Source organism: Gallus gallus, chromosome 3, assembly GCF_016699485.2.
Source record: "Gallus gallus isolate bGalGal1 chromosome 3, bGalGal1.mat.broiler.GRCg7b, whole genome shotgun sequence".
Lineage (NCBI taxonomy): Eukaryota > Metazoa > Chordata > Aves > Galliformes > Phasianidae > Gallus > Gallus gallus.
The window spans coordinates 8,811,104-8,832,137 of record NC_052534.1 but is presented as its reverse complement, the minus strand read 5'-3'; the positions used below and the strand labels follow the sequence as shown (position 1 = coordinate 8,832,137).

General features: G+C 42.6%; 2 protein-coding genes across 4 annotated transcripts; one reads left to right on the top strand and one right to left on the bottom strand.

The window, feature by feature from the left end:
- Window positions 1–1,146: 1,146 nt before the first annotated feature.
- SPDYA (speedy/RINGO cell cycle regulator family member A) lies at window positions 1,147–15,131 on the top strand. Its single transcript, XM_046939371.1, has 8 exons — window positions 1,147–1,231; window positions 9,730–9,872; window positions 10,195–10,435; window positions 10,657–10,715; window positions 10,986–11,071; window positions 12,290–12,461; window positions 13,512–13,809; window positions 14,598–15,131. Exons 1-8 carry the CDS (start codon window positions 1,147–1,149, stop codon window positions 14,684–14,686), a joined length of 1,173 nt encoding a protein of 390 aa, XP_046795327.1. The 3' UTR covers window positions 14,687–15,131.
- Window positions 14,866–21,007, bottom strand: TRMT61B (tRNA methyltransferase 61B). 3 transcript variants are annotated; one of them, XM_004940196.5, is made up of 7 exons: window positions 20,424–21,007; window positions 20,240–20,342; window positions 17,443–17,633; window positions 16,338–16,429; window positions 15,662–15,900; window positions 15,138–15,218; window positions 14,866–14,967 (listed from the first exon to the last, which is right to left on the bottom strand). In XM_004940196.5, the coding sequence occupies exons 1-7, from the start codon at window positions 20,961–20,963 to the stop codon at window positions 14,924–14,926; spliced, it is 1,290 nt and encodes a 429-aa protein (XP_004940253.3). In that variant the 5' UTR covers window positions 20,964–21,007; the 3' UTR covers window positions 14,866–14,923. The 3 variants fall into 3 exon arrangements, with proteins under 3 accessions (XP_004940253.3, XP_015133609.2, XP_015133612.2); XM_015278123.4 differs by having other exon boundaries at window positions 14,866–15,218; XM_015278126.4 differs by lacking the exon at window positions 14,866–14,967 and having other exon boundaries at window positions 14,995–16,168.
- Between the last annotated feature and the right edge of the window lie 27 nt (window positions 21,008–21,034).

Sequence of the window (21,034 nt, the reverse complement as noted above, 5' to 3'; positions counted from 1 at the left end):
TTGTATTCACTGTGGTCTACAGGGCTCTGCTGAATTCAAACGGGAGCTGTCTCCTATGGGTCCCAGCTAAATGAGCATTCTCTGGGGCTCGGTAGAGCCTGCTTGAGACCCTTCCAGAATTTTCTTCCCCCCCCCCAAGATGAGGAGTTCCACCACCTCCAAACTGCCTCCAAACTCTGGACAGGTCTTTTACAAAGCCACCACCTTCAGTCTCTGAAGATGGAACAGACTTAGGATAGTTGTGTGGCCTGAGGAAGCCTGAATCAGTGTATTTTGACCTTTTGGGGTGACTCATTTCGTGCTGGCTGAACGATCAGCAATAGGAAGCCGTACCATAACTGCAGTGAAAAGATAGGTGCATTGTATTGCTTTCAGCATTTGATTTCGCCCCAATTTGCAGAACTAATGCAGATTTCGTTATCTTTATTTCCTCAGCTTTCCAAATAGAATGAAGTTGTTGTTTATGTGTATTGGCATTGCTCAGTATCTTAGAAACAGAGGGAATTGCTCTCCATGATGTTGTTCCCCAGCAAAGCCTTGGGAATAGGGGACCATCCTCAATAGCATGAATTTTAATCTCTTTCCAGGTTATTCTGAGGGAAGCTTCTCCATAGAATCCAAGCCAGTGGAGCAGGCATATGTTTAAAAAGGGTAAAACGATGCAAGTATTGAAATTTCTTCATACAGAGACATCCCAGTCAGTGTCTGGGGGAGGGGGGGGGAGGGGAGGAGGGAATACATTCCATTATTCAATTTCTGTTCTAACTAAACATTCCTAGTTGTACAGCTCTCAAGGTAGGGTCTTGCTCACTGCTTACAAATAGGACAGTTTTATCAACAGCTGGAGATACCTCTTATCAAATAGCTGAATGCTTATGAGGCAGTACAGTGTAGGCTAGTTGTGGTTTGCACTTATTAAAGCATAATTATAGCTCAGGCCTATTACAATTTAAATGCTACAAACACATTACTGGTTCTATCATGCATCAAAAATGTTTTGATCACTAGGCTTGAGGGAACATGTAAACTCCTCTTTGACAAACTTACACGATCTGTGCTTTTCAGCTTTTGCTCTCCAATTTGTATCTGCTCCAGATCTGTTTGGAGACTTAAGTTAGTTCACTTCAGAACTAAACTTCAAGAGCCATGGAGGCCAGCGGGAGGTTTTCCATTGACTTCAGTGAACTGTGGATCAGGTCTGAGGAGATAAATCCAGCTCTTTCAGAAGCCGGTAAGAATTAGGGTGATAATGGGACCCAGCCTGGGTCTTTACCGAGTGATTTGGGTGAATGGGCTTGTGACACTCCACAGACACAGTAAATGGACAAAATCTGCTTTCAGGGAAAGTCGCAAGAATCTGTGAGTCACTCCTGAAGCACCAGGAAATGCTGAAGGTGGGGCTGTGACATGTATTGTGGTCAACAGATGGAGAGATGAGTGGGGAGAGGATGACAGGTTTCGCTGGAGTATTTGGCAATCTAGCTCTAACTGAGATTTTTCAGAGGCTTCAAACCTGGCCAGTTTGGGGTGTGCTCTTCTGAGGATGACCAAAGGTTTGTCCCTAACAAATAGGCCATGTATTATGCCAAACTGCAAAAAAACACAATGCTACTGCTGTTTGCCCACAGAATGAACGATTTTTGAAAATCTATGATGATTGGTTAAGTCTGATGAAGTTATGAATAAGCAGAAACAGCGTTGCACTCCAGTGACAAGCTTTTTGTAAACACAGGCACTTCCTATTAGGATACTTGTGTAATGTCTTTTTTTCTTCTTCTTCATTGCAGGCTCTATTCTCTTCATAGAATGAAGCTGTGAAAGGACCATAGGAAGAGACAAAACTGGAAAATTATATATAATGTCTTGTCCACTATGTGTTTCTGAAGATGCCAGACCTTCACAAACCCATGTGTGCTTCTGCTCGAGTAACTGTACCAACACTGACTTTTTTTTGAACAACATTACGTACAGGTAAACACTACTGTGTTTATTTTTTGCCTTGTTTCTAGATCGTTTTGAACACGGAATGTTTATAAATGTAACAGTGTTTGTTTGTTTTGCTAGAATTGTGCACACTGGAGGTGGAAATTAGATCAGAGGTAATGGCAACACTCAGAAGGCTGTCCTCGTCTTAGAAGCCTGCAGGTTGGTACTCCATCAAGCTACAAACCTTTGGCTGAAAGTAAGAGTGTCTGAGGCAAGCAGCTGTTGGTTCAGAGGTTCTTAAAACTAGACGGGGTGCAACCACAGGAGAGAAATGCTCACGTAATTAACATGTGTTCTATTTGCATCTTTGAGGATTATAGAAACCAACCTGTCTGATACATCATGGCATCCTAACCTTTCTTCCAGGGCTTGGTCTTAGCTCGAGTGGGTGGGGTCACTAACAGACTCATCATCCCTCACTTTACTGCCCTGGAAACACATCTTCATGACTCTTATACCTACAAAATATTTAGAAGATCTGTTGTTAGCATTCAAAGCTGCTTAAAATGCACAGCATAAGAAGTAAAAACTGGAGTAAGTCTGTATCCAGACTACTTTGTAGCTGAGAGGCGAGCATATTCAAAACAGGTGGTTATACAGGCAGATAGCTGTTCTGTTTCTCAGTATGGTGGCAGTACTTCCCTTGCAACCTGGAGGTGTCTGCCATTAAATCTCCTTGTGTTGGGTTTGTGTATGTGCACAGGTCACTACAAGACAAGCTAGAGTAGATTTGTGGTATGTCAGTCAGCTAATGCACAGTAGCAGCCTATGGATGGAGTTGAACCTGGCAGTATGCAGAAAACATCTATTCCTCAAAGAAAACAGGGTCACAGCATGCACACAGGCAGTTTCCATGGAGCAGCGAACCTGCTGTAAATCCCCACCCAGTCTTGCCTCATTGCAACACGAATGTGTAGTCATACCCAAAGCAAAGGTGAACAAATAGACCGATGAGACAGAAATATCTAAACCTACAACACCACTTAGCAAAGCACCGTGAGCCGCAGAGAGCAGTGGTAAAGAAGTTAGGTGTGCCATAGCTCACACAGTACGGTGGAACTGAAATAAATGGCTTTCGTGTTGAAACACCTTTCCTTTCCTAGCTTACCCTGTATGTATGGATTTATTTATTTATTTCTGTTTCAGTTAGCACGAGCTGCTACCAAAGTCCATCTGTTTTCCTTTGCACTTTAATTTACAGCCCTTGTTAGTCATTTTATTGCTTCGAATTCTGAGGGAGAAAACTTTTACAACTTGTGATTACTGAACTCGTGGAAACCAGAGCTTTTTGACCTGGCACAGGGGGGTAATTATAGAGCCCGTTGCTCCTTGGGAGGGGCATTCAATGTTTAACAAACTGTGGCAAGTCTCATTTAACCCCTTGGAGCCTGGACCATTGGATGGCAGTGAAAAAACAAACGTTGAGGCTCTCGGTCTCGCAATGTGATTCACCTGTTTTTTTTTATCTTTAAGTTTTGCCTTTCTGCTACTGAACTTAGGGCTGTTTCTTTCATCAGCATTGGGAGGATAGGAGCCAAAATACTTGCATATGAAAACATTTCTTTCCTTACTTTGGAAATTACTGCTGCGTTATTGTTGATTAATCCTTTCATAGTCTTCTGAGTGCCCTGCTGTCAAAATAAAGTCTCTTGACAATAGAGAAATTATACTCTCTTAATTACCACTATTGTTTCGTATTACGGGGGCTGTGGTCATGGACAAAGATTCAACTGTGTTCAGCAGCATAAAAACAGTATAAATAGATACCTTGTACTTGAAAGAGTTTGTGATCTGAATTATGCAACCAGTAAACCGTGAGTTAAAGCTGAACTTAGGAATGGGGCACGAGATCAGAAAGCTTTACAGTTTGTCCAATTACAGAATCATAAGCCAGCTAACTAGAGTCTGAAGGCTCTTGCCTATTCCTCATCCACGCAGCCAGCTGTTACTTCAAGTAATGACAAATTCTCCTTCAGAAAAATACTAGGACGTTGTTTTGAAGGCACCAAACTTGTTCTGTGTGCTAATTCCACAGATAAAAAGATAGATGTATTTTCTGGATAATAAGTCACCCAGATCTGTTACAGTATTGTGTATTAATGTGCACATATATATTAACATTAATGAGACTGTGCATGCCTGTTGCTGTTCACTAGACACGAATGGGAGACTTTCAGCTAACATGATTTTATATGAACATTTTATCTCATGTAAGTAAAAGCTCTGGAAGTTGTATTGGTTCAGCTACGTTTTCATTGCTAGGATCTTTGGAGCCTGGTGTTTGCTTGTTGTTGTTCCTGAGAGGAAAGAGGGAAATGCCTACAAACTGAAGAGCTTGTATTTTCCAGTGCAGATGTGGGTAGTCTCCACATGCACAATATGCTGGGAACTCTGGAGCTTGGCCAGCACACACCTGCTCCTTGCTTCTGCACCTGTGTCTTGGGAAGTCTGCTGCTCTGCAGCTGGAAGAAATGGCTCTGGGTCATGGCAGTACAGAGCAGTCTGGTTCATTAGGGCTCTTTGCACAATACAGGATGAAGAAACTGCAAGAGCGCAACTGGGTAATGAATACCCATGCTTATTAAATGCTCACTAATGTGCAAATACACAACTTCCAGTGGCTGCTAAAAGTTAAAATGTTGTGGGAGACATCAGGAGGTTCAAAAAAACCCTACTATATAGAGTACTGCATACTTCATGTCCTTTCCCCTTAAGGTAAACATGCACTTAAGAGGTGGGAGCTGCTGAAGTTGAGAGAGACAGCGTTGGTTCCTCATTTGCCTTGCTGTGGCACGATGGTGAAGACCTAGCATAGTCTCACCTGTTTGTTTTGGCAATTAATTGGAACTCTTGAGGTAAGACTATTTTGTTTCATTCTATAACCAGCCCAGAAGAGCAAATCCTTACAAATCTTAAATGCTTCCACTGTCTGATTTGAATTGGTTATGTTCATGCAGGATATATCCGTCTATTGTAGAAGTAGAAGTGAACAGCAAGTTCAAACTTATGTCCCCAGTATTTAGAGTCGATGTGCTGCTGTGGAGCACCTGGCTGTTCAGAGGCTGCGTGTTTAGACACGCATTGGGTTTGCTGGTGACCTTGACATTCTTCTGCCATTCGTTGTTTTAGTCTAAGCAGTACATTTCTTACTCACTGCCTTATTTCCAAATGATTTTTTAAATATAGTTTCTGAATTTCTCAGCTCCCAAGACCAACCAGAGCTATTCATGGCCATATGTATTAGAAAACCCTGATGAATGCTTAGAAGTTCTTTTCAGGTAAACAAAGCAGACAGCAATTTCCACATCCATCCATCCATCACTGACATACACTTAAGTGGCACTAGAGTGTTTTAATTTTAATCACACGGTAGCATTTGTTGACAGCAAGGATTTATCAGTAAGGCTCCTTTCTCACATCATTAGTTGCTGGTTAAGGTACCAAACAGCTAAGCCATATTCAGGCTGTTATGTGTGTGGCCCTAGTCCAGGAACCCCAGTGCTGCAATGATGTGCTGTTTCATGCAACTCCTCTAAATCCTTACTCTCCCTTCCCACATAAAAGAAACAGGTTGCTAGTGAAGGGATGTGGATTCAGGTCGTTTATCTGTTTCTTTTTAAATTTACTGGAATTCACGTGCTTTACTACAGCTTATATTGTAAAAGAGTTAGCATATGTCCAGAGTTTCATTTTGAGATGAATGCTTGCATTTAGCTACGTGTCTTTAGGAACAGAGTTTTCGTCCTGCATGTTTCATTTCATCTACAACATGTTTGACTGAGGCTGGGTTCCCCTGACGAGGCTGGCAGTTCTCTCTACAAGGAAGAGTAGAGAGAACTTTTTTTCCCTCTCATCTCATACTCAGCAATAAGTAGGAAAGGTCTCTAATTGGAAAAAAATACATATTTTATTTTGAACAACGATCTGTGCTTAGAAGAACCATCTTCCTGACCTCCTGTGAGGAGACAGGCCAGGTGTTCTTCCAGTGGGACTTTATCTTTCTCAAACAACAACAACAAAACCCCACTAAAAAGGATACCAGATGTCAAAGGCATTTGTTTTTCTCCTCTACAAATATTTTTCAGCCATACTTATTAATCTCTATGTGAACAACTCATTCACTGAAAACTCCTTAATTGTTATTTTGTAATTAAAAGTAAACTGCCTTCTCTTCGCCTTTTAGGACCTAGCTACTGAGTAGCTATGTAACCCTGTGTCACATAACTGAGTTGCAGTGCGTGAATGCAATCTTCTTTTTTTCTTCTTGCAAAAATAAGATCCTGTACAAATTCAAACACAGGTCTTAATCATTACATATAGAGAAGAAAAAACCAGTTCGAACTGTAACAGCAGGTAGAGATGAAGATAGCTCGACTGATCTAACCTCTTCCCATAGGAAGGATTCAGAATTAAGTCCAAGAACAAAGCCAGTGTAGGAAAACAGAGAAGTGCTACATTGTCTCGGTTTGAATTGAAACAGTTCCCCCTGGTGTTCACTGAGCTAGTTGGAAATCAGAGAACTAATGACTTCCTTCCAGATACGCGTGGATGAATTGTTAAGCGAACTCCTGGACGTGTAGTTAATGATACGCCAGGCTGAGAACCGGTTAGGTCCTCTGTATCGTGCACAGGATTTACAACCTGGTAAAGTTTTGTTTCCCTGTTTTTACCCTGTTAAAGAACTTCTTACCATGTGCCCAGTAGAGACCTGCGTGTACGATACACAACTCAAGAATACAAAACAGCTGTTCATTAGCAAACATACATAAACCCTCTAGGTTAGGCATTAGTAAGCTCATCACCTCCAAAGAGAGGTCGGAGCACCTTTGCTATCCAGGTCAGCATGCAGGAGGGTGTTACCAGCCCCTGTGGCTGCCTGGAACAAACCCTCAGACGGGCTGAGCTGTCAGCTGTTTCTTCCTTTTGGGCTCTTGACTTTCCATTTCAGTGTTTCTCCATGATGCTTCAAGGTGAATGCTTGAGTCATCCCCATCTCAACAATCTTACCTTAGTCTCTAGAGTCCTTCAAGAAGACAAATGCAAAACTGCAAACTTTCCCAGTGCTTTGTCTCGCAACTTCAGTTTCCTCAGAGTCTTGAGACAAAGTTACAAGGCTGGTCTGTATTACAGCTGAGCCCCGGCTCCTGGGAGGTGGGAGACTGTGCAAAAGGGTTTAGAGAGTGGATCACAATACCTCTCGAATCTGCTTTGTAACCTCCTTTCACCTGGCACTGCGAGGAATGCAAATCAGGGGATGCACAGAATAAGAACGTATATACTTCACAATTATTATTGTAGGTTTATGTTTTGTAGAGTACAAAATATGACAAAAGCTTTCTCCCTAGCTTCAATGGTCTCTCAGGCTACATGTATGTTTCTGTAACATCTTTTTTTTCTTTGCCTTCCACTGTCATCATATGATTGGTAAGAGAGTACTTTGAGTTCCTTAGATGAAAGGTGTTGAGCACAAATGGGAGAGTGTGTGTGTAAAAATTGAAGGCTTACTTATTCATTTATTTATTTATATTAGAGAACAATTTATTGCAGGGTGACACAAACTGAACACATAAAAGATCATAGAATCATTTAGGTTGGAAAGACCATTAATACCATCAAGTCCAATAATCAATCACTACTATACTATGCCCCAAGTGCCATGTCCACATCTCTATACCTCCAAAGGCAGCAACTCTACCACTTCCCCAGGCAGCTTCTTTCAATGCTTGAGCACCCTCTCTGTAAATAAATTCTTCCTGATATCCAATCTAAACCTTCCCTGGGGCACCTTTAGGCCATTGCCTCAATCCTATTGTGTGTCACCTGAGAAAAGAGACTAGACCTCACTGTGACCTCCTTTCAGGCAGTTGTAGAAAGACAGGAGGTCTCCCCTCAGCCTTCTCTGAAAGATGAAGAATTCTTCTTTGAAGAATTCAGACTGAACTGCCCCTGTTCCCTCAGCTGGTCCTCACATCCCATTTTCTAGATCCTTCACCAGCTTCGTTGCTTTTTTTCTGAATACACTCCAGCATCTTAATGTCTTTCTTGTAGTGGTGGGCTCAAACTGAACACAGTACTCAAGTTGTGGCTTCACCAGTGCTGAGCACAGAGGGGCAGTCACTCCCCTTGTCCTGCCAGCCATGCTATGCCTGATGCAAGCCAGGAGCCGTTGGTATTCTTGGCCACCTGTGTACACTGATGGCTCATGTTCAGTTGGCTGTCCACCAGCACCCTGAGGTTTTCTGCTGTGCAACCATTCAGTCACTTTTCCCCAAGACTGTTATTATTGCCTGGGGTTGTTATGACCAAAGTGTAGCACCTGGCATATAGACTTGTTGAATGATACGTGATTGGATGTCTATACATAACATACATGTCTAACATATCTATGACTAGCTTATCTAGATTCCTCTGCAGAGCCTTCTTGCCCTCAAGCAGATCAAGATTCCCACCCAACTTGATATTTGCAAATTTATTGAGGGAGCACTCATCACCTTGTCCAGATTATTGATAAAATTGGCTCCTCGTTTGTTTCTTCTCTGCTGCATTGCATTTCCAGCAGGCAACTGGGAAGTTGAAGTCTCACTAGCAATTGACTGTGACACTTCTGACTGCTTGTAGAACACTTGGTCTGCTTCTTTGTCCTGACTGGGTGGTCTGTTACATGCTCTAACAACAATTACCTTCCTTGTTGGCGTTTCCTCTGCCTCTTACTGGAGACACTAGACCCTTCCATTACCATAACTGAGCTCCACATATATATGAAGCAAGAACCTCAAAGACACAGATGTTTGCCCAGCTGATTATTTGACATTACCTCCTCCCCACTGCCACGTTTCCCAATTTCAGCCTATTCCATAACGACCTTGTTTGTTTGTACATTTACCACTTGATGTATTTCTCCCTTTTTAGACAACACGACTAGAAACTTGACACAACCCATCCCTGAGCACTGAATCAAAGAAATCAATGCGTAGAAACTTGACAGCAAAGTTTTGTTACCGCCGGGTCAGGAATTCTTTATTAGCGGTGCTGGGAAGCTCTGAGGGTATTTCCACCATAAGCACGTCAAAGATTACACGACTCAGAGTCCATTATGTTTCCACACATAATACATATTCCTCAACTACCTGTGAGATAAGTATCATAGATATGCCTATCTCAGGTAGTGATTTGTGAGCTTTCCAGCCTTCTATTCCATGGTCTCTCCTACCATTCAGCATCCTTTTAGTATCATGACAGTCCAACTGCCAGCCTTTACTTCATCCAGTGGTCTTCCTCGCTCACTCTCTAGATGAACGTTCTCCACTGATGCATCCTTGTGTGGAGCCCTGCCTCCTTTTGGCGTTTGATAAGCCTAGTCATGTCTTTTCATTACTGTTTCTCTTGCTGAAGGCGTCTTGTTAGAACAGAGGGAAGCTTTTACAACGTTGCTAGACAGCTGGCAACGTTAAAGCTAGGCCAGGTTTCAGAATAGTTTATTATAGAGGGTACAGCTTATTAGAGAGGGAAAAGCAACAGCTCCCCACAGCGCTGCCTGACAGCGACACCTTACCGCAGGGGAGCACCTGGCCGGTGGGACCGGCCCGCGCCCAACCGCCGCCTGCCTAGCAACAGCCGTGCCCTCGTCTGATTGGCTCCGTCGGAGCGCAGTAACCGAGGGCAGCCGGCGGGTGGGGTTGTTAAGAACGCCTCGCCGTCCGATTGGCTGAAGCGGCAGCCTCCCGCGCTCCGATTGGCTGCCAGGGACGCCGTCTCGTGCTGGGGCGTGGCGTGAAAGGCGGTTCGCTGAGGAGCGGGCGGGTGGTTGCGAGAGGCGGTCGGTGTCTCGAAAGCGCTCGGTGGGCGGGAGACGGATGTCAGTGCTGACTCTCGTGAGGAGCTTCGTCGTAAGTGTGACAGTTGAGTGAGAGCCGGCTGGGCTCCCGCGAGCCTGCCTTAGACAGCCTCCCCTCTGCGTAGGCCCTGCTGAAGGAGTAAAGTCGCTTTCTCCTGATGAAAAGTAGCTTTCCTCACGTTTCCCCTGGTACCCTCGTGTTTATGGTTGCAATTGAACTACAGGAAAGGCAGCCGCCTCGCTTAGTACGGACACAGCCGATCTGTGTGTCAGCGGGCAGGCCGGCTCTGCTGAAAATGCTCTGTTTGAGCAAAGCACGGAGCAGTGCTGCTCAGTGTGCCCGTACTTCTGGTTAACTACGTCCTTTTCTACAGCAGCCTCTGCTAGCCGCAATGAGACACAGCCTGGTGTATCACACCCCTCCTGCTGCCCACCTGAAGCCGAGTGCCTCCAGACCCCAGCAGCAAAAAAAGCTGGTCAGACCGAAGCGCCATTCTTCCAGAAACCGTCGAGAAACGAGTGAGAAAAGGGCTCCTCATGGTACCTACGGGCACCCAGCGGCGTCATGTCTCGTCGTTCAGCGCCAGGAAATGACAGCTTTCTTTAAACTCTTTGGTAGGTCACTGCTGGGTACCCCATTGACTGAACTGTAGAAAACTCTCAAGGAAGTATGTTTCCTAAACTCGGTGATAATTTGGGCAGTGCTGTTGATACGGATACTAACGTATCCTGAGGTTAAACGTGTTTTGTTGCTGTTAAATTCCAGTGTGCATTTAATGCTTAAGTTAAAATACAAAGAGGCTAAACTGAAGTGCTGACGAGCATCTTTGTTGTAGATGACGATCTAATTCAAGACTTCCTATGGATGGACTGTTGCTGTAAAATTGCAGACAAGGTAAATGTTTGTAGTTAATGCAATCTATCTTGAGTGAAAGTCTGCTGTTAATCACTTGATACTATAGTAAGAATACCGGTTGTATTTTTTTCCTTCTTTTTTCCATCTTTATGGAAGCTTTGAGAAAACTCAATTTACGCTTTCCTTCTTGATAAGACACAACACAGTGTTTTGGTGTGAGATAAACACTCTAAGAGTTTTATGTAATGTTATATTGAATTAATATATTAATGCTTAATAATGACTATGACATTTCCCATTTCACAACAGTATCTTTTGGCAATGACATTCGTTTACTTCAAGAGGGCAAACTTCACAGTAGATGAGCATACCAGACTCAATTTCTTCGTTGCTCTGTAAGTGCTCTTAAATTATCTAGTTTTATTTGCAAAATTTTGGCATTAGTTTGTTGCTTTTTGATGATTCTGATACACAGTAAGACATCATAACCAGTTTGTAGTTGTTTGGGTTCTATATGAAGCAAAGAAACATGATCTTCACATTTTATATAATTAGTGCAAATTGAACGTTGTTTTCCTGGTTTCCAACTTAAGTAGCAGGGATATTTGCATTGGTATTGTAATTTATAGCATGGATCTCTGCTTACAGAATTCTAAATCTCTGAACTTTGTATGCATTAAAATAAATATGCAGTAAAATAAATGCAGGACAGTAGATATGAGATAGGAATGTCTCATGTTCCTCTTACAAGACCCCATTCAATGTTTTGGTAAGCTTTCAAGTCATTTGCTCTGACATGCATCATAATGATGCACAACTTACTAATAAAGTTTCTGACAAGGGGATTTCAGTCATCAGTAAAAACATAGCTAGGTAATCTCTGAGAATTACTTCCCTGAACACTTATAAAAATTCCTATACATTGAAACAGAGGTGCAGTGATGATCCTGCCTTTACTGAGCCCATGTAATTCTGTATTTGGCCACGAAAATAACGCATACTGACAGATTCAGTATTTTGTTTCATAGTGTTACGGAGCACAGGTAATCTTTTCCCATAACAGAAGCTGCTCTGGTTTGCACACCAGTACAGGGAGAAAGGTGGCTGTTTCTTTTGTCATAAGCATTCATAGATCATGGAGGAGGAAGTTGTCTGACCCCAATGAAGGGAGAAAAAACAGGCCCAGAACAGATAAAGAGGACTAGAAAGGGACAAAGGGTCTCACTGGGCTGGGACTGGAGAGACTTGTAGTCTTGCAAGTAAGGAGACTAAAAGTAGTAATTTTTTCAGGTATGATTTGTAGGGGATACTCAACTAAAATTAGGTGAAAGCTGTCAGGATATGTGAGTTCTTACATACCTACTAATTTAGGAGGCTCTTGGGTAAAGTGTTTCAATAATAGCTTACCATAAATTTATATTTATCTAAAGGATACATGTGAAACTTTCTGACTAAGAACATATTGTAATCTGGAAAGACTGTTTTGTTAGTACTTTTTTTCCTCAGAGTGTTAGGAAAAATAACTAATATGTCTTTTAGTGTTAGAACTCACATTCATATAATGATTTGAGATTGAATAACAGACACAAACGTATATACATATATATTTCAAGGTATCTGGCAAACACAGTGGAAGAAGACAATGAAGAATCAAAGTATGAGATTTTCCCATGGGCTCTGGGAAAAAACTGGAGAAAGCTCTTTCCTGATTTCTTAAAGTTAAGAGATCATCTATGGAGTAGAATTGACTACAGGGCTATTGTAAGCAGACGTTGCTGTGAAGAGGTAGGGACAGTTTTAATACTGTAGATGCTGAAGCTACAACAATTAATACCAATTAACAGTATAGCTCCTCACTAACCATTTCTTCCTTAAAGTAAGTAGATAAGCTATGGGAAGGAAAAGATAGAACTTTTCCTCCATCAGTTTTTTTTTCCTCCTGCATTCAAAATACAATCTTTGAAATGATGGTTTTAAGGTAAGCTAGAATATTTTATTATGCTACTGTTTCAAGCTCTAAGGACAAGAATCCTTCTGCTTTATGCAAATAATTTTACTTAAGAGTATATTATTAGCTGCTAAACGTCATTCATTGTAGAAATATTTTTCTACGTGTCTTCGCTTTACAAATTTCAAGTTTGTACACACAGTGAAACCTTCAAATAGCACCTCAGGTGAAATTTTACTCTCTTATGAGTTAACAATGGAACTTCAATTGACTTTGTAAGGTAATGGTTTTTCACTGCATATCAAAAAAGAAAGGACATGCTTTTAACATGCTTTGTTAATGCGTTGTTACAACCTCCATTTTTTAAGCATACTGGGGGAAAAAGGCATTCCAGATTGGCATCAGTCTGTCTGAAAAAGCCCTGCTATGTTTGAGGAACGTAACATTTACTACAGCTGGTGGAAAAGAAAATCTCTTCAGCATCTCATCTCTGGGAATGGGATGAGATGCTTATGGGGAAAAATACAAGCAATGAGGCAAGAGTGGAGTGTGCTTCACAGCACACCCTACCAACTTGGTTGTTGTGAGCTTAGTGACTTTGTGAGCCAGAAGATCCACCTAGTTTATGTTTAATAGCAAAAGACAACAACTTCAGTCCAACAAACAAAGCATAAACTGATATTTGTGATGCTTATCACACTTAAACATCTGATTATAACCAATCCACTTATTCTCACCTGTGTTAGCAAAACTACTAGTGAGACTGAGGCAGATAAGGTACCTCTTTTATAGTCTTAATGTTGTTATATGTGAATTGGATCCCTTGTCCTCAGCTGTACGTTTGCCAATTATTTTTATGGCTTCTGATGGAATGGTTATTCTGATAGGTAATGGCTATTGCTCCAACACATTACATATGGCAGCGAGAACGTTCTGTGTACCACAGCGGAGCCATAAGGAACTACAACAAAGATGAAGCTCAGCTGCCACGAGGACCTAATAATTCTCCTATCCCCTGTTACCTCTGTGGTAAGAAAGGAAGATTTGTACGACTGGGATTATCGTCATCTTCCTCTTCATCTACTGGCAGTTTAGAGGTGACAGAGTTATGTTCATCCCAGGATTTGAAGGGCACCTTTGCAATTGAAAAAATGCTAGTTGACTCTCCTGCTTCTTCTGCCCAAGGTATGGTTCAATATTGCAAATATTTTTGAATTACTTTAGGCAACTGAGGCTGTATTTGCCCTTTAAGCCACCGTAGGGACTGCTTTATCTTTGGTGTGATAAGATGATCTGTTTCCTTTAAGTGCAGCTCTATCTTTAGCAGAATTTATGCAAGATACTCTTTCAAAGTTGAGGAATGTATGGAAAAGAATCTAGGAGTCTACTGTAAAAATTGTTTCATGGAATAGAATCTTTACACAGTGAACTACTCAAAGCTGTCTCCTGAGCCTTTACAGGAGAAGCCTCTGTTATGCAGAGCAGTTGTCTAATGTTTCATTTCTGTTGAGGGTGGAACCCGAGATGTAAACTTCCTGTGCTAAGGCCCCAGTTCTGCAAAGACACATTGCAGTGTTCTGAGTATACTTTATATTAAGGATTAGAGTATTAGTTAAGTTAACCTTCAAGTTCCAGTTAATTTATAGCTCTGTGTCTATTTTGACCATTTGAGTACCTCATAGCAAAGCTAATAAATACCATGGCAGATCTCAGCATTGTTGCTGGAAGTGAACCAAAGCTATTCTTATCAATAACTGGTATTTTTTCTTAGAAACGAGCACAGCTTTATCAAAAGAACAAGTTCAGTGAATTTCAGTTTCCATTACAGTTGTGCAAACACTGTTCTTAAAGAACCCCATAGCAACCAGTGGGTACGTTGTGAAGTTAGAAGCTGCTTCACTTGCATCTCAAAAGGCAGACACTGATACATTATCTTCTTACCAATTTTTTTTCCCCCTCCTGATTTCTGGTAGACTGTCAGAGCCTGTCCAGCAAAAGGAGAAGAGATAACACCTCGAACCAAGACAAATCCATGGATTGGTTTACAAGCAATGAAGAATGAAATGCACTGAACAAAGAAACAGATGCTGTGCTTTGCAGAACAATCTGTGTTGCACTGCAGGGCCATAGATGACTGTTAAAACATTTCCCTTTAAATAGCAAGTAGGATTTAAGAGTCTGATATGCAGTAGAAATCAAAGCAGGAATTACCTAGAAGTTACAAAACTTGCAAAACATAGCTATTTTGTAACTCTTTATTCTGATACAACGCTCAGATTAGCAGCTAACAGCAGCAGCATCAAGAAAGTGGCGGTCGAAACTTTCTCAGCTTGGTGAGGAATGCTAATTGAAAAACAAAACAAGTTACTATTTCAATATTGAATTTTTAGTTTATTATAAATTTCACGATTTTGTGTTATATGTGAAGTGCTAGTACAGAAGTTATTATTTTTGAAAATAAAATATTTTAAGATAAAACATTTCCAATAAAAGCATTTTCCCCAGTATCTCACCTGAATGAGCGTCCTGCCAATGAGATGGTCTAGCAACGTAAGGTGCTGAGCAGTATGTTTCAGCATCATCAGGAAACGATTCTGTGAGGAGTACATCTTTTTGTATAATTCTTTCCAGCAAGTTTGAAAACACGCACCCATCAGGCTGCAGTTACAAATGCACATTCTTTCCTTTTTTCCTCTCAAAGTGCTTTGTTGTCATCTATGAGTACTTTCAGACCTCTCTGCTCTACGTTGAATTTTGCAACCATGTATTTATATTAGGTATATATATATATATATATTTACTTGCTATAACAGTATAAATTGAATACAGGGCAAACAGGTAGCATTTCCATCGGGAATCCTTGAGCCCATCAGGATCCTCAGCAAAAGGACTTAATTTTATTAAAAATTTTCAAAACAATAGCAGAACAGTCATTCTGTATTTGCGAATTGCCATTTATTTTCTATTTAGCCTGGATTTTTATCTTTGGATTATCAAAAGTCCAGCAACAGAATCTTATTAACAGTAATATTCTTACCATTGCCTTCACCTTCGTTAAGAACTATTTGATCCCGAGTTTGGATTTCATCACATTCTTTCTGTTGAGGATCTTCTTCGATATCTTCTTGAGTTTCCACTCTTTGGCTTGATTTGCAATTCTTGATTTTAGCAGGGAGCACCAACCAATTCCTATGAGTTACCTCAATGATATTTTCACAGGCAAAAGGGAGCCTGCATGTCCGTATTCTGTCTAAAAGGTCTATAACCTGTGTGATGCTTTTGAAGAAATGCAAAGGATAAAGGAATATTTTGAGAACTCCAATCAGTACTATAAACTTAATTCTATTGCCTTTGTCATATTCTTTACCTTTGGTTTTTTGCACATCCTTCCATTTTAGGATAAAGGAACTAACAACTTGACTACTGAATTGAACACAATAGTTATTTAGAGGATGTCATTAACTAAAACCTCCCAGTGACCACAGTAAGTGTTCTGAAGGAACCAAAGGATGTAGACAAGTGTGATTTGTACCGAGTGCAACCCCTAAAAAAAGAAATAAATGAAAAATGCAAAAATAAAAAAAAAGCATATATATATATTTAGTTACTTCCATTAGTGTTGGATGCGTATTTTAGGAGAGCTTGAAATTGGTTTTGCAACAATTTCAGGTGATGCCTGTATAAATGTTTAAGTGCCAGAAGTAAATACTTACTTGGCTAAATACACAGCACACACACCACCCTCTTTAAGACTCGGGTGTACAACAGACAGAGCAGATTGAGGGTTAAGCATATCCAGAACTATCTGCAAGAGAATTATGTTTTTTGGTTACAGTACTTGAAAAACAACATTTATATTTATAAAATTATTGCATGCTACAGCAAGGCAGTTTCATTAATGCTCCTAAACAGCTTAAAGAATCCTGAGTTCCCCAGTTTATAAAAAAAAAAAAAGGCCATGCTACTTCCAACTGAATTTCTACTACCACAGGAAGTCAATGTGTCTCCAGCGTGGCAGCCCTGTACTGACGTTAAGCCTGCTACTAATTATACTCTGTAATATTAATGACTTCTAGAAAGCTGCACTTCTAGAGAGCTTACTAACGTCTTTGGATATCTCGTTTGTAAACGTTAACAAGTTCAAATGCATCCATGTGATAAAATGATCAGGCTACGGTCTTAACGTGTAGTTTGCTGCTGGTTTCAAGGTTTGGAAAACTTCAGTCTCCAGCTACCGATCCTTTATTTCCTTTTGGTAGAAATCTATTCAAATTGTAAAACAGTGAGAAATGCAGCATCTGATCCTTCCTGTGGACTGTTAAAGTTTTTAAAGATTAGGTATTTTTATGCTAGCCATTGTTTCTTCACTTAAACCCTTTTACAACATTGCCATTTGGAGTATTAATGTAATTGGTTTCTCTTTTTAGAAACATTCTGTATTCTCTGCAGCTGATAGCCAAGTGTTTACATATTTATATTCTCAATAAGCTTGTGTAATTTCTTTAAATTGAATGCTTGGAATATTATGCCTTAATCATATACAAAAAATTCTGTATTTCTCCAAAATCCAAGCAGGTATATCCTTGCTTACAAGGCAACAGTGATTGATTTTGCTATTCCTCTGTTATAGCAGTTTGACTCTTTAATTTGGGCAAGTGTAGTTGGAACCTGGTGGAAAAAAAATCAGGATCATCTGATCATCTGCTAGCTGTGTTAAGTTAGATTTGGGAATCCCACTGCAAGTGGCAGCACTAGAGTTTTCAAGTCACACAGAAAACAAGTGTTGATTTATGTCACGTACGGATTATTTGGACTTACTGCATCAAATGTTAAAGCTTTCATATCCTCAGCAGCTCTTGAGATGTCTTTAAGAACAAAATCCACATTATCTGGCCACTCTTCCGTGTGTCCTTTTTTCCACGTAGTGCGCCAATGCCTGTAATTCTTCTTTGCTAAGTTGTGATGGTCATCTCTGATTTCGTAACTGATAACACGTCCCTTGGGCCCAACTTCAAACAACAACAACAAAGTACTAGATGTACTACTATTCTCCCATCCGTAATAAAGAATTCAGAAAAAAATATAGCAGAGTAAGTGACAAGAAACACGCCTCAAAATCTCAAATTCATTTTAGGAAATAAACACATACGTAACATCTTCCTGCAAAGTAACCCCCTACAGGAAAAGATGACTTGAGTACCTGTGGCCCTGGGAACCTGTGATTCTTCTGCTACAGATACCACTAAGCAGCTGAGAAAGCTGCAATGCAGGTCACTACCCTTAGATAACATAAAACAGATTTGAAAGGAATGGTTTTAAATTTTTATTATTTTTTTAAATAAAGATTTGCTGCTCTTTCCCCACCTTTCAGAACTGAGTGAAGGATATGAAAATGCCCAGACCTGCTCACTGACCTCAGCCTACAGACAAGTCTTACAAGTGTACTTCCTGATTTATATATGCTTACTGTTTTTAACCATAATCACTTACCTTATTAGTATGAACTTACTATCTTGAAATTCTCAGTGTGAGATCAATTCACAATGTTCTTCATAAAGGAAGTGTTATCAGGCTATCCAGGCAAAGACAGCAGTGTGTATATTGCTCTATTATTCCATGCTTGTATGATTCTCATTTCTCAACACTACCATCCCATTAACTTCTTTCTCCTTGCTACTTTTATTGGGCAAAGACAGCTTTCCACAAGGAACAGCTCAGCAGGTAACGTTCCATGACTTTTTAAGCTGTTTTGAGCCAGCAGGCTTCTTTCCTCATCTATTTGATTCTGTGAATCCTTTCAGAAAAGCAAAGAGAACAAATTGTTTCACCTCAAACAACTACAAAACAGATGGACTCCAGGAAAACTGAACTACTTTGGGGTGCAGCCAAGGGGGGCAGCACTGCCCACCCCCTGCCCCAGCCCCATTGACCTGCCATTTTCCCTCTACAGATACCAACTCCTGACCACGCAGGGAACAGGCCCAGGGAACGAAAGTGGCAAGAAACTAAACCTGCAGTCTAGAAAAAGGGGAAGAACAGCTTTCTGCCAGATCGCCTCCCCAAGACAGTTGATAAAAGCATTAAATGGTACAAGCACAAGTGAAAAGGCATGACAGTTTGACTGAGTGCAACGGCTCTCTACCTTCTAGAGCAATGAAATCTAAGTCAAACCAGGCTAGCTCGTTATAGAATCATAGAATCGCTAAGGTTGGAAAAGACCCACAGGATCACCCAGTCCAACCATTTGCCCTTCACCAATGGTTCTCGCTAAACCACGTCCCTCAACACAACATCCAAACGCTCTTTGAACGCCACCAGGGTCGGTGACTCCACCACCTCTCTGGGCAGCCCGTTCCAGTGCCTGACCACCCTTTCAGAGAAGTAGTATTTCCTAACATCCAGCTTGAACCTTCCCTGGCACAGCTTGAAGCCATTCCCTCTAGTCCTAACGTGAAAAAACAAACAACACAAACATTTTCATTATTCACGTCGTCCAACAAAGTGAGGAAAAGGAAACTGAGAAAGGAAGGAGACTGGAGGAAGGTTCTAGTGCACTAGAAACCCAGCAGTAATGATAACTAAAATTTACCTTTCAGGAGGGTGATTCTTTATACAACAACCCTCAAAATACAGTCAAAGCGTAGTTCCTGCTCAGGGCCAGGCACAGACTTCCTTAAAGTCAGCAGAGTGCGTGTGAATGTTAAAAGTGCTGCGGAACTTTTAAGAGTTGACTGTAACTGTTTGAACAGCAGAAAAGCAACGTAAGATAAGGAAGCACTGAACAGCCCGAAGACGGAAAGGCCTTACAGAGGGATGTGGGTAGGCTGGATTGTTGGGCTGAGGGCAATATATGAGCTTCAACAAGGCCAAGAACTGGGTCATGCACTTTGGTCACAACAACCCCACACACTGCTAAAGGTTTGGGGCAGAGTGGCTGGAAAATGACCTGGGGGTGTTAGCTGACAGCCAGCTGAGCATGAGCCAGCAGTGTGACCAGGTCGGCAAGAAGGCCAGTGACATCCTGGGTTGTATGCAGCCAGCAGGAGCAGGGAGGTGATCATCTCTCTGTACTCAGATCTAGTGAGGCCGCACCTCAAGTGGTGTATTCAGTGTTGGGCATCTTATGACGAGAAAGACATCGAGGCCCTGGAGCGCATCTAGAGAAGGGCAGCAAAGCTGTGAAGGGTTTGGAGCACAAGCATGATGGGGAGCAGCTGAAGGAACTGGGATCGTCTGGTCTGGAGAAGAGGAGGCTTGGGGGAAACCTTACTGCTCTCTACAACTACCTGAAGGGAGGTTGCAATGAGGTGGGGTCGGCCCCTTCTCCCAGGTAACAGCAACAGGATAAGAAGTGACGGCCTCAGGTTGCACCAGTGGAGATTCAGGTCGGCTTTTAGGAAGAACTTATCAGAAAGAGTGGTAGTGCATTGGCACAGGTTGTCCAGGGAGATGGTAGAGTCACTGCCCCTGGAGGTGACGAGAAATGCTTAGATGTGGCATTGAGGGACGTGGTCAGTGGGCACGGTGGGGGTGGTAGCTGGACATGGTGATCTTAGGGGTCCCTTTTAATCTTCATGACTCTGATTCTGTGAATCGCATTGAAGCAGAGCCTTACCTGCTCTTGACAGAAACAAGCTCAGAGCACCAGACCCACTGCCACTTTCCAACACAACGTCTCCTGGGTGGACGTCCATCATCATCAGCATGGCGCTGATATCCTAGGGATGACAAAAATCACGGCACGTTACCTCGAAACGAGGGCGAGGCCCACCCCGGGCTCGTGACCGTCCCGCCGGTACCTTGGGGTAGGCGATGGTGGGCCCCCGCGGCATCAGCAGCACGTACTCGTCCAGCGAGGGCCGCCTCAGCAGCAGCCGTGCCCCGGCCGAGGTGCGCAGCAGCTGCCCGGGCAACTGCCCGATGATGTCCCGGTGCGGCAGGAGCCCGCCGTGCGAGTTCAGCACCGCGCCCGCCTCCAACCGGCACAGCAGCTTCAGCGTCGCGTTGTGCTTCCTCCGCAGCTCCGCCAGCGCCAGCTCCCCGGCGCGGAGAGGGATGGGGCGCGCCGCCATTTTCTTCTCCGGGGATCCCTGCGAGGAAGGCGCCGCGGTGGGCGCCGCGCTCGGCGCCGCCACCGCCATTTTCTCCTCAGCAGGCGCCTGCGGGGAGGCTGAGGAGCGGGGCTCCGCGTAGCGCTCCACCGCCGCCGCCTCCTCCGGCGGCAGCAGCCGCTTCAGTCTCTCCAGGGGCGACAGCGAAGCCTCCCACGCCCTCCTCCGCCTCCGCCCGTCGGATGCTGAGGAAAGGGCCCGCCGGAGCAGCCGGGCAGCAAGCGCCATACCGCAGGCGTCGCGCCCCGTGATGACGCCATCAGCTCAGTGTCACGGGGAGCGCGGCGCGTGCGCGGGGA

Excerpts from the sequence above, each read along its gene's own strand:
- TRMT61B (XM_015278123.4), bottom strand. The coding sequence starts at position 20,963 with ATGGCGCTTGCTGCCCGGCTGCTCCGGCGGGCCCTTTCCTCAGCATCC. Across the intron at positions 20,343-20,423 it reads CCACCATCGCCTACCCCAAG|GATATCAGCGCCATGCTGAT; the intron begins GTACCGGCGGGA and ends TGTCATCCCTAG. Across the intron at positions 15,219-15,661 it reads TAACGAAGGTGAAGGCAATG|AATCGTTTCCTGATGATGCT; the intron begins GTAAGAATATTA and ends TACTCCTCACAG.
- SPDYA (XM_046939371.1), top strand. The coding sequence starts at position 1,147 with ATGGAGGCCAGCGGGAGGTTTTCCATTGACTTCAGTGAACTGTGGATC. Across the intron at positions 1,232-9,729 it reads TCCAGCTCTTTCAGAAGCCG|GGACGCCGTCTCGTGCTGGG; the intron begins GTAAGAATTAGG and ends ATTGGCTGCCAG. Across the intron at positions 10,436-10,656 it reads AGCTTTCTTTAAACTCTTTG|ATGACGATCTAATTCAAGAC; the intron begins GTAGGTCACTGC and ends TCTTTGTTGTAG.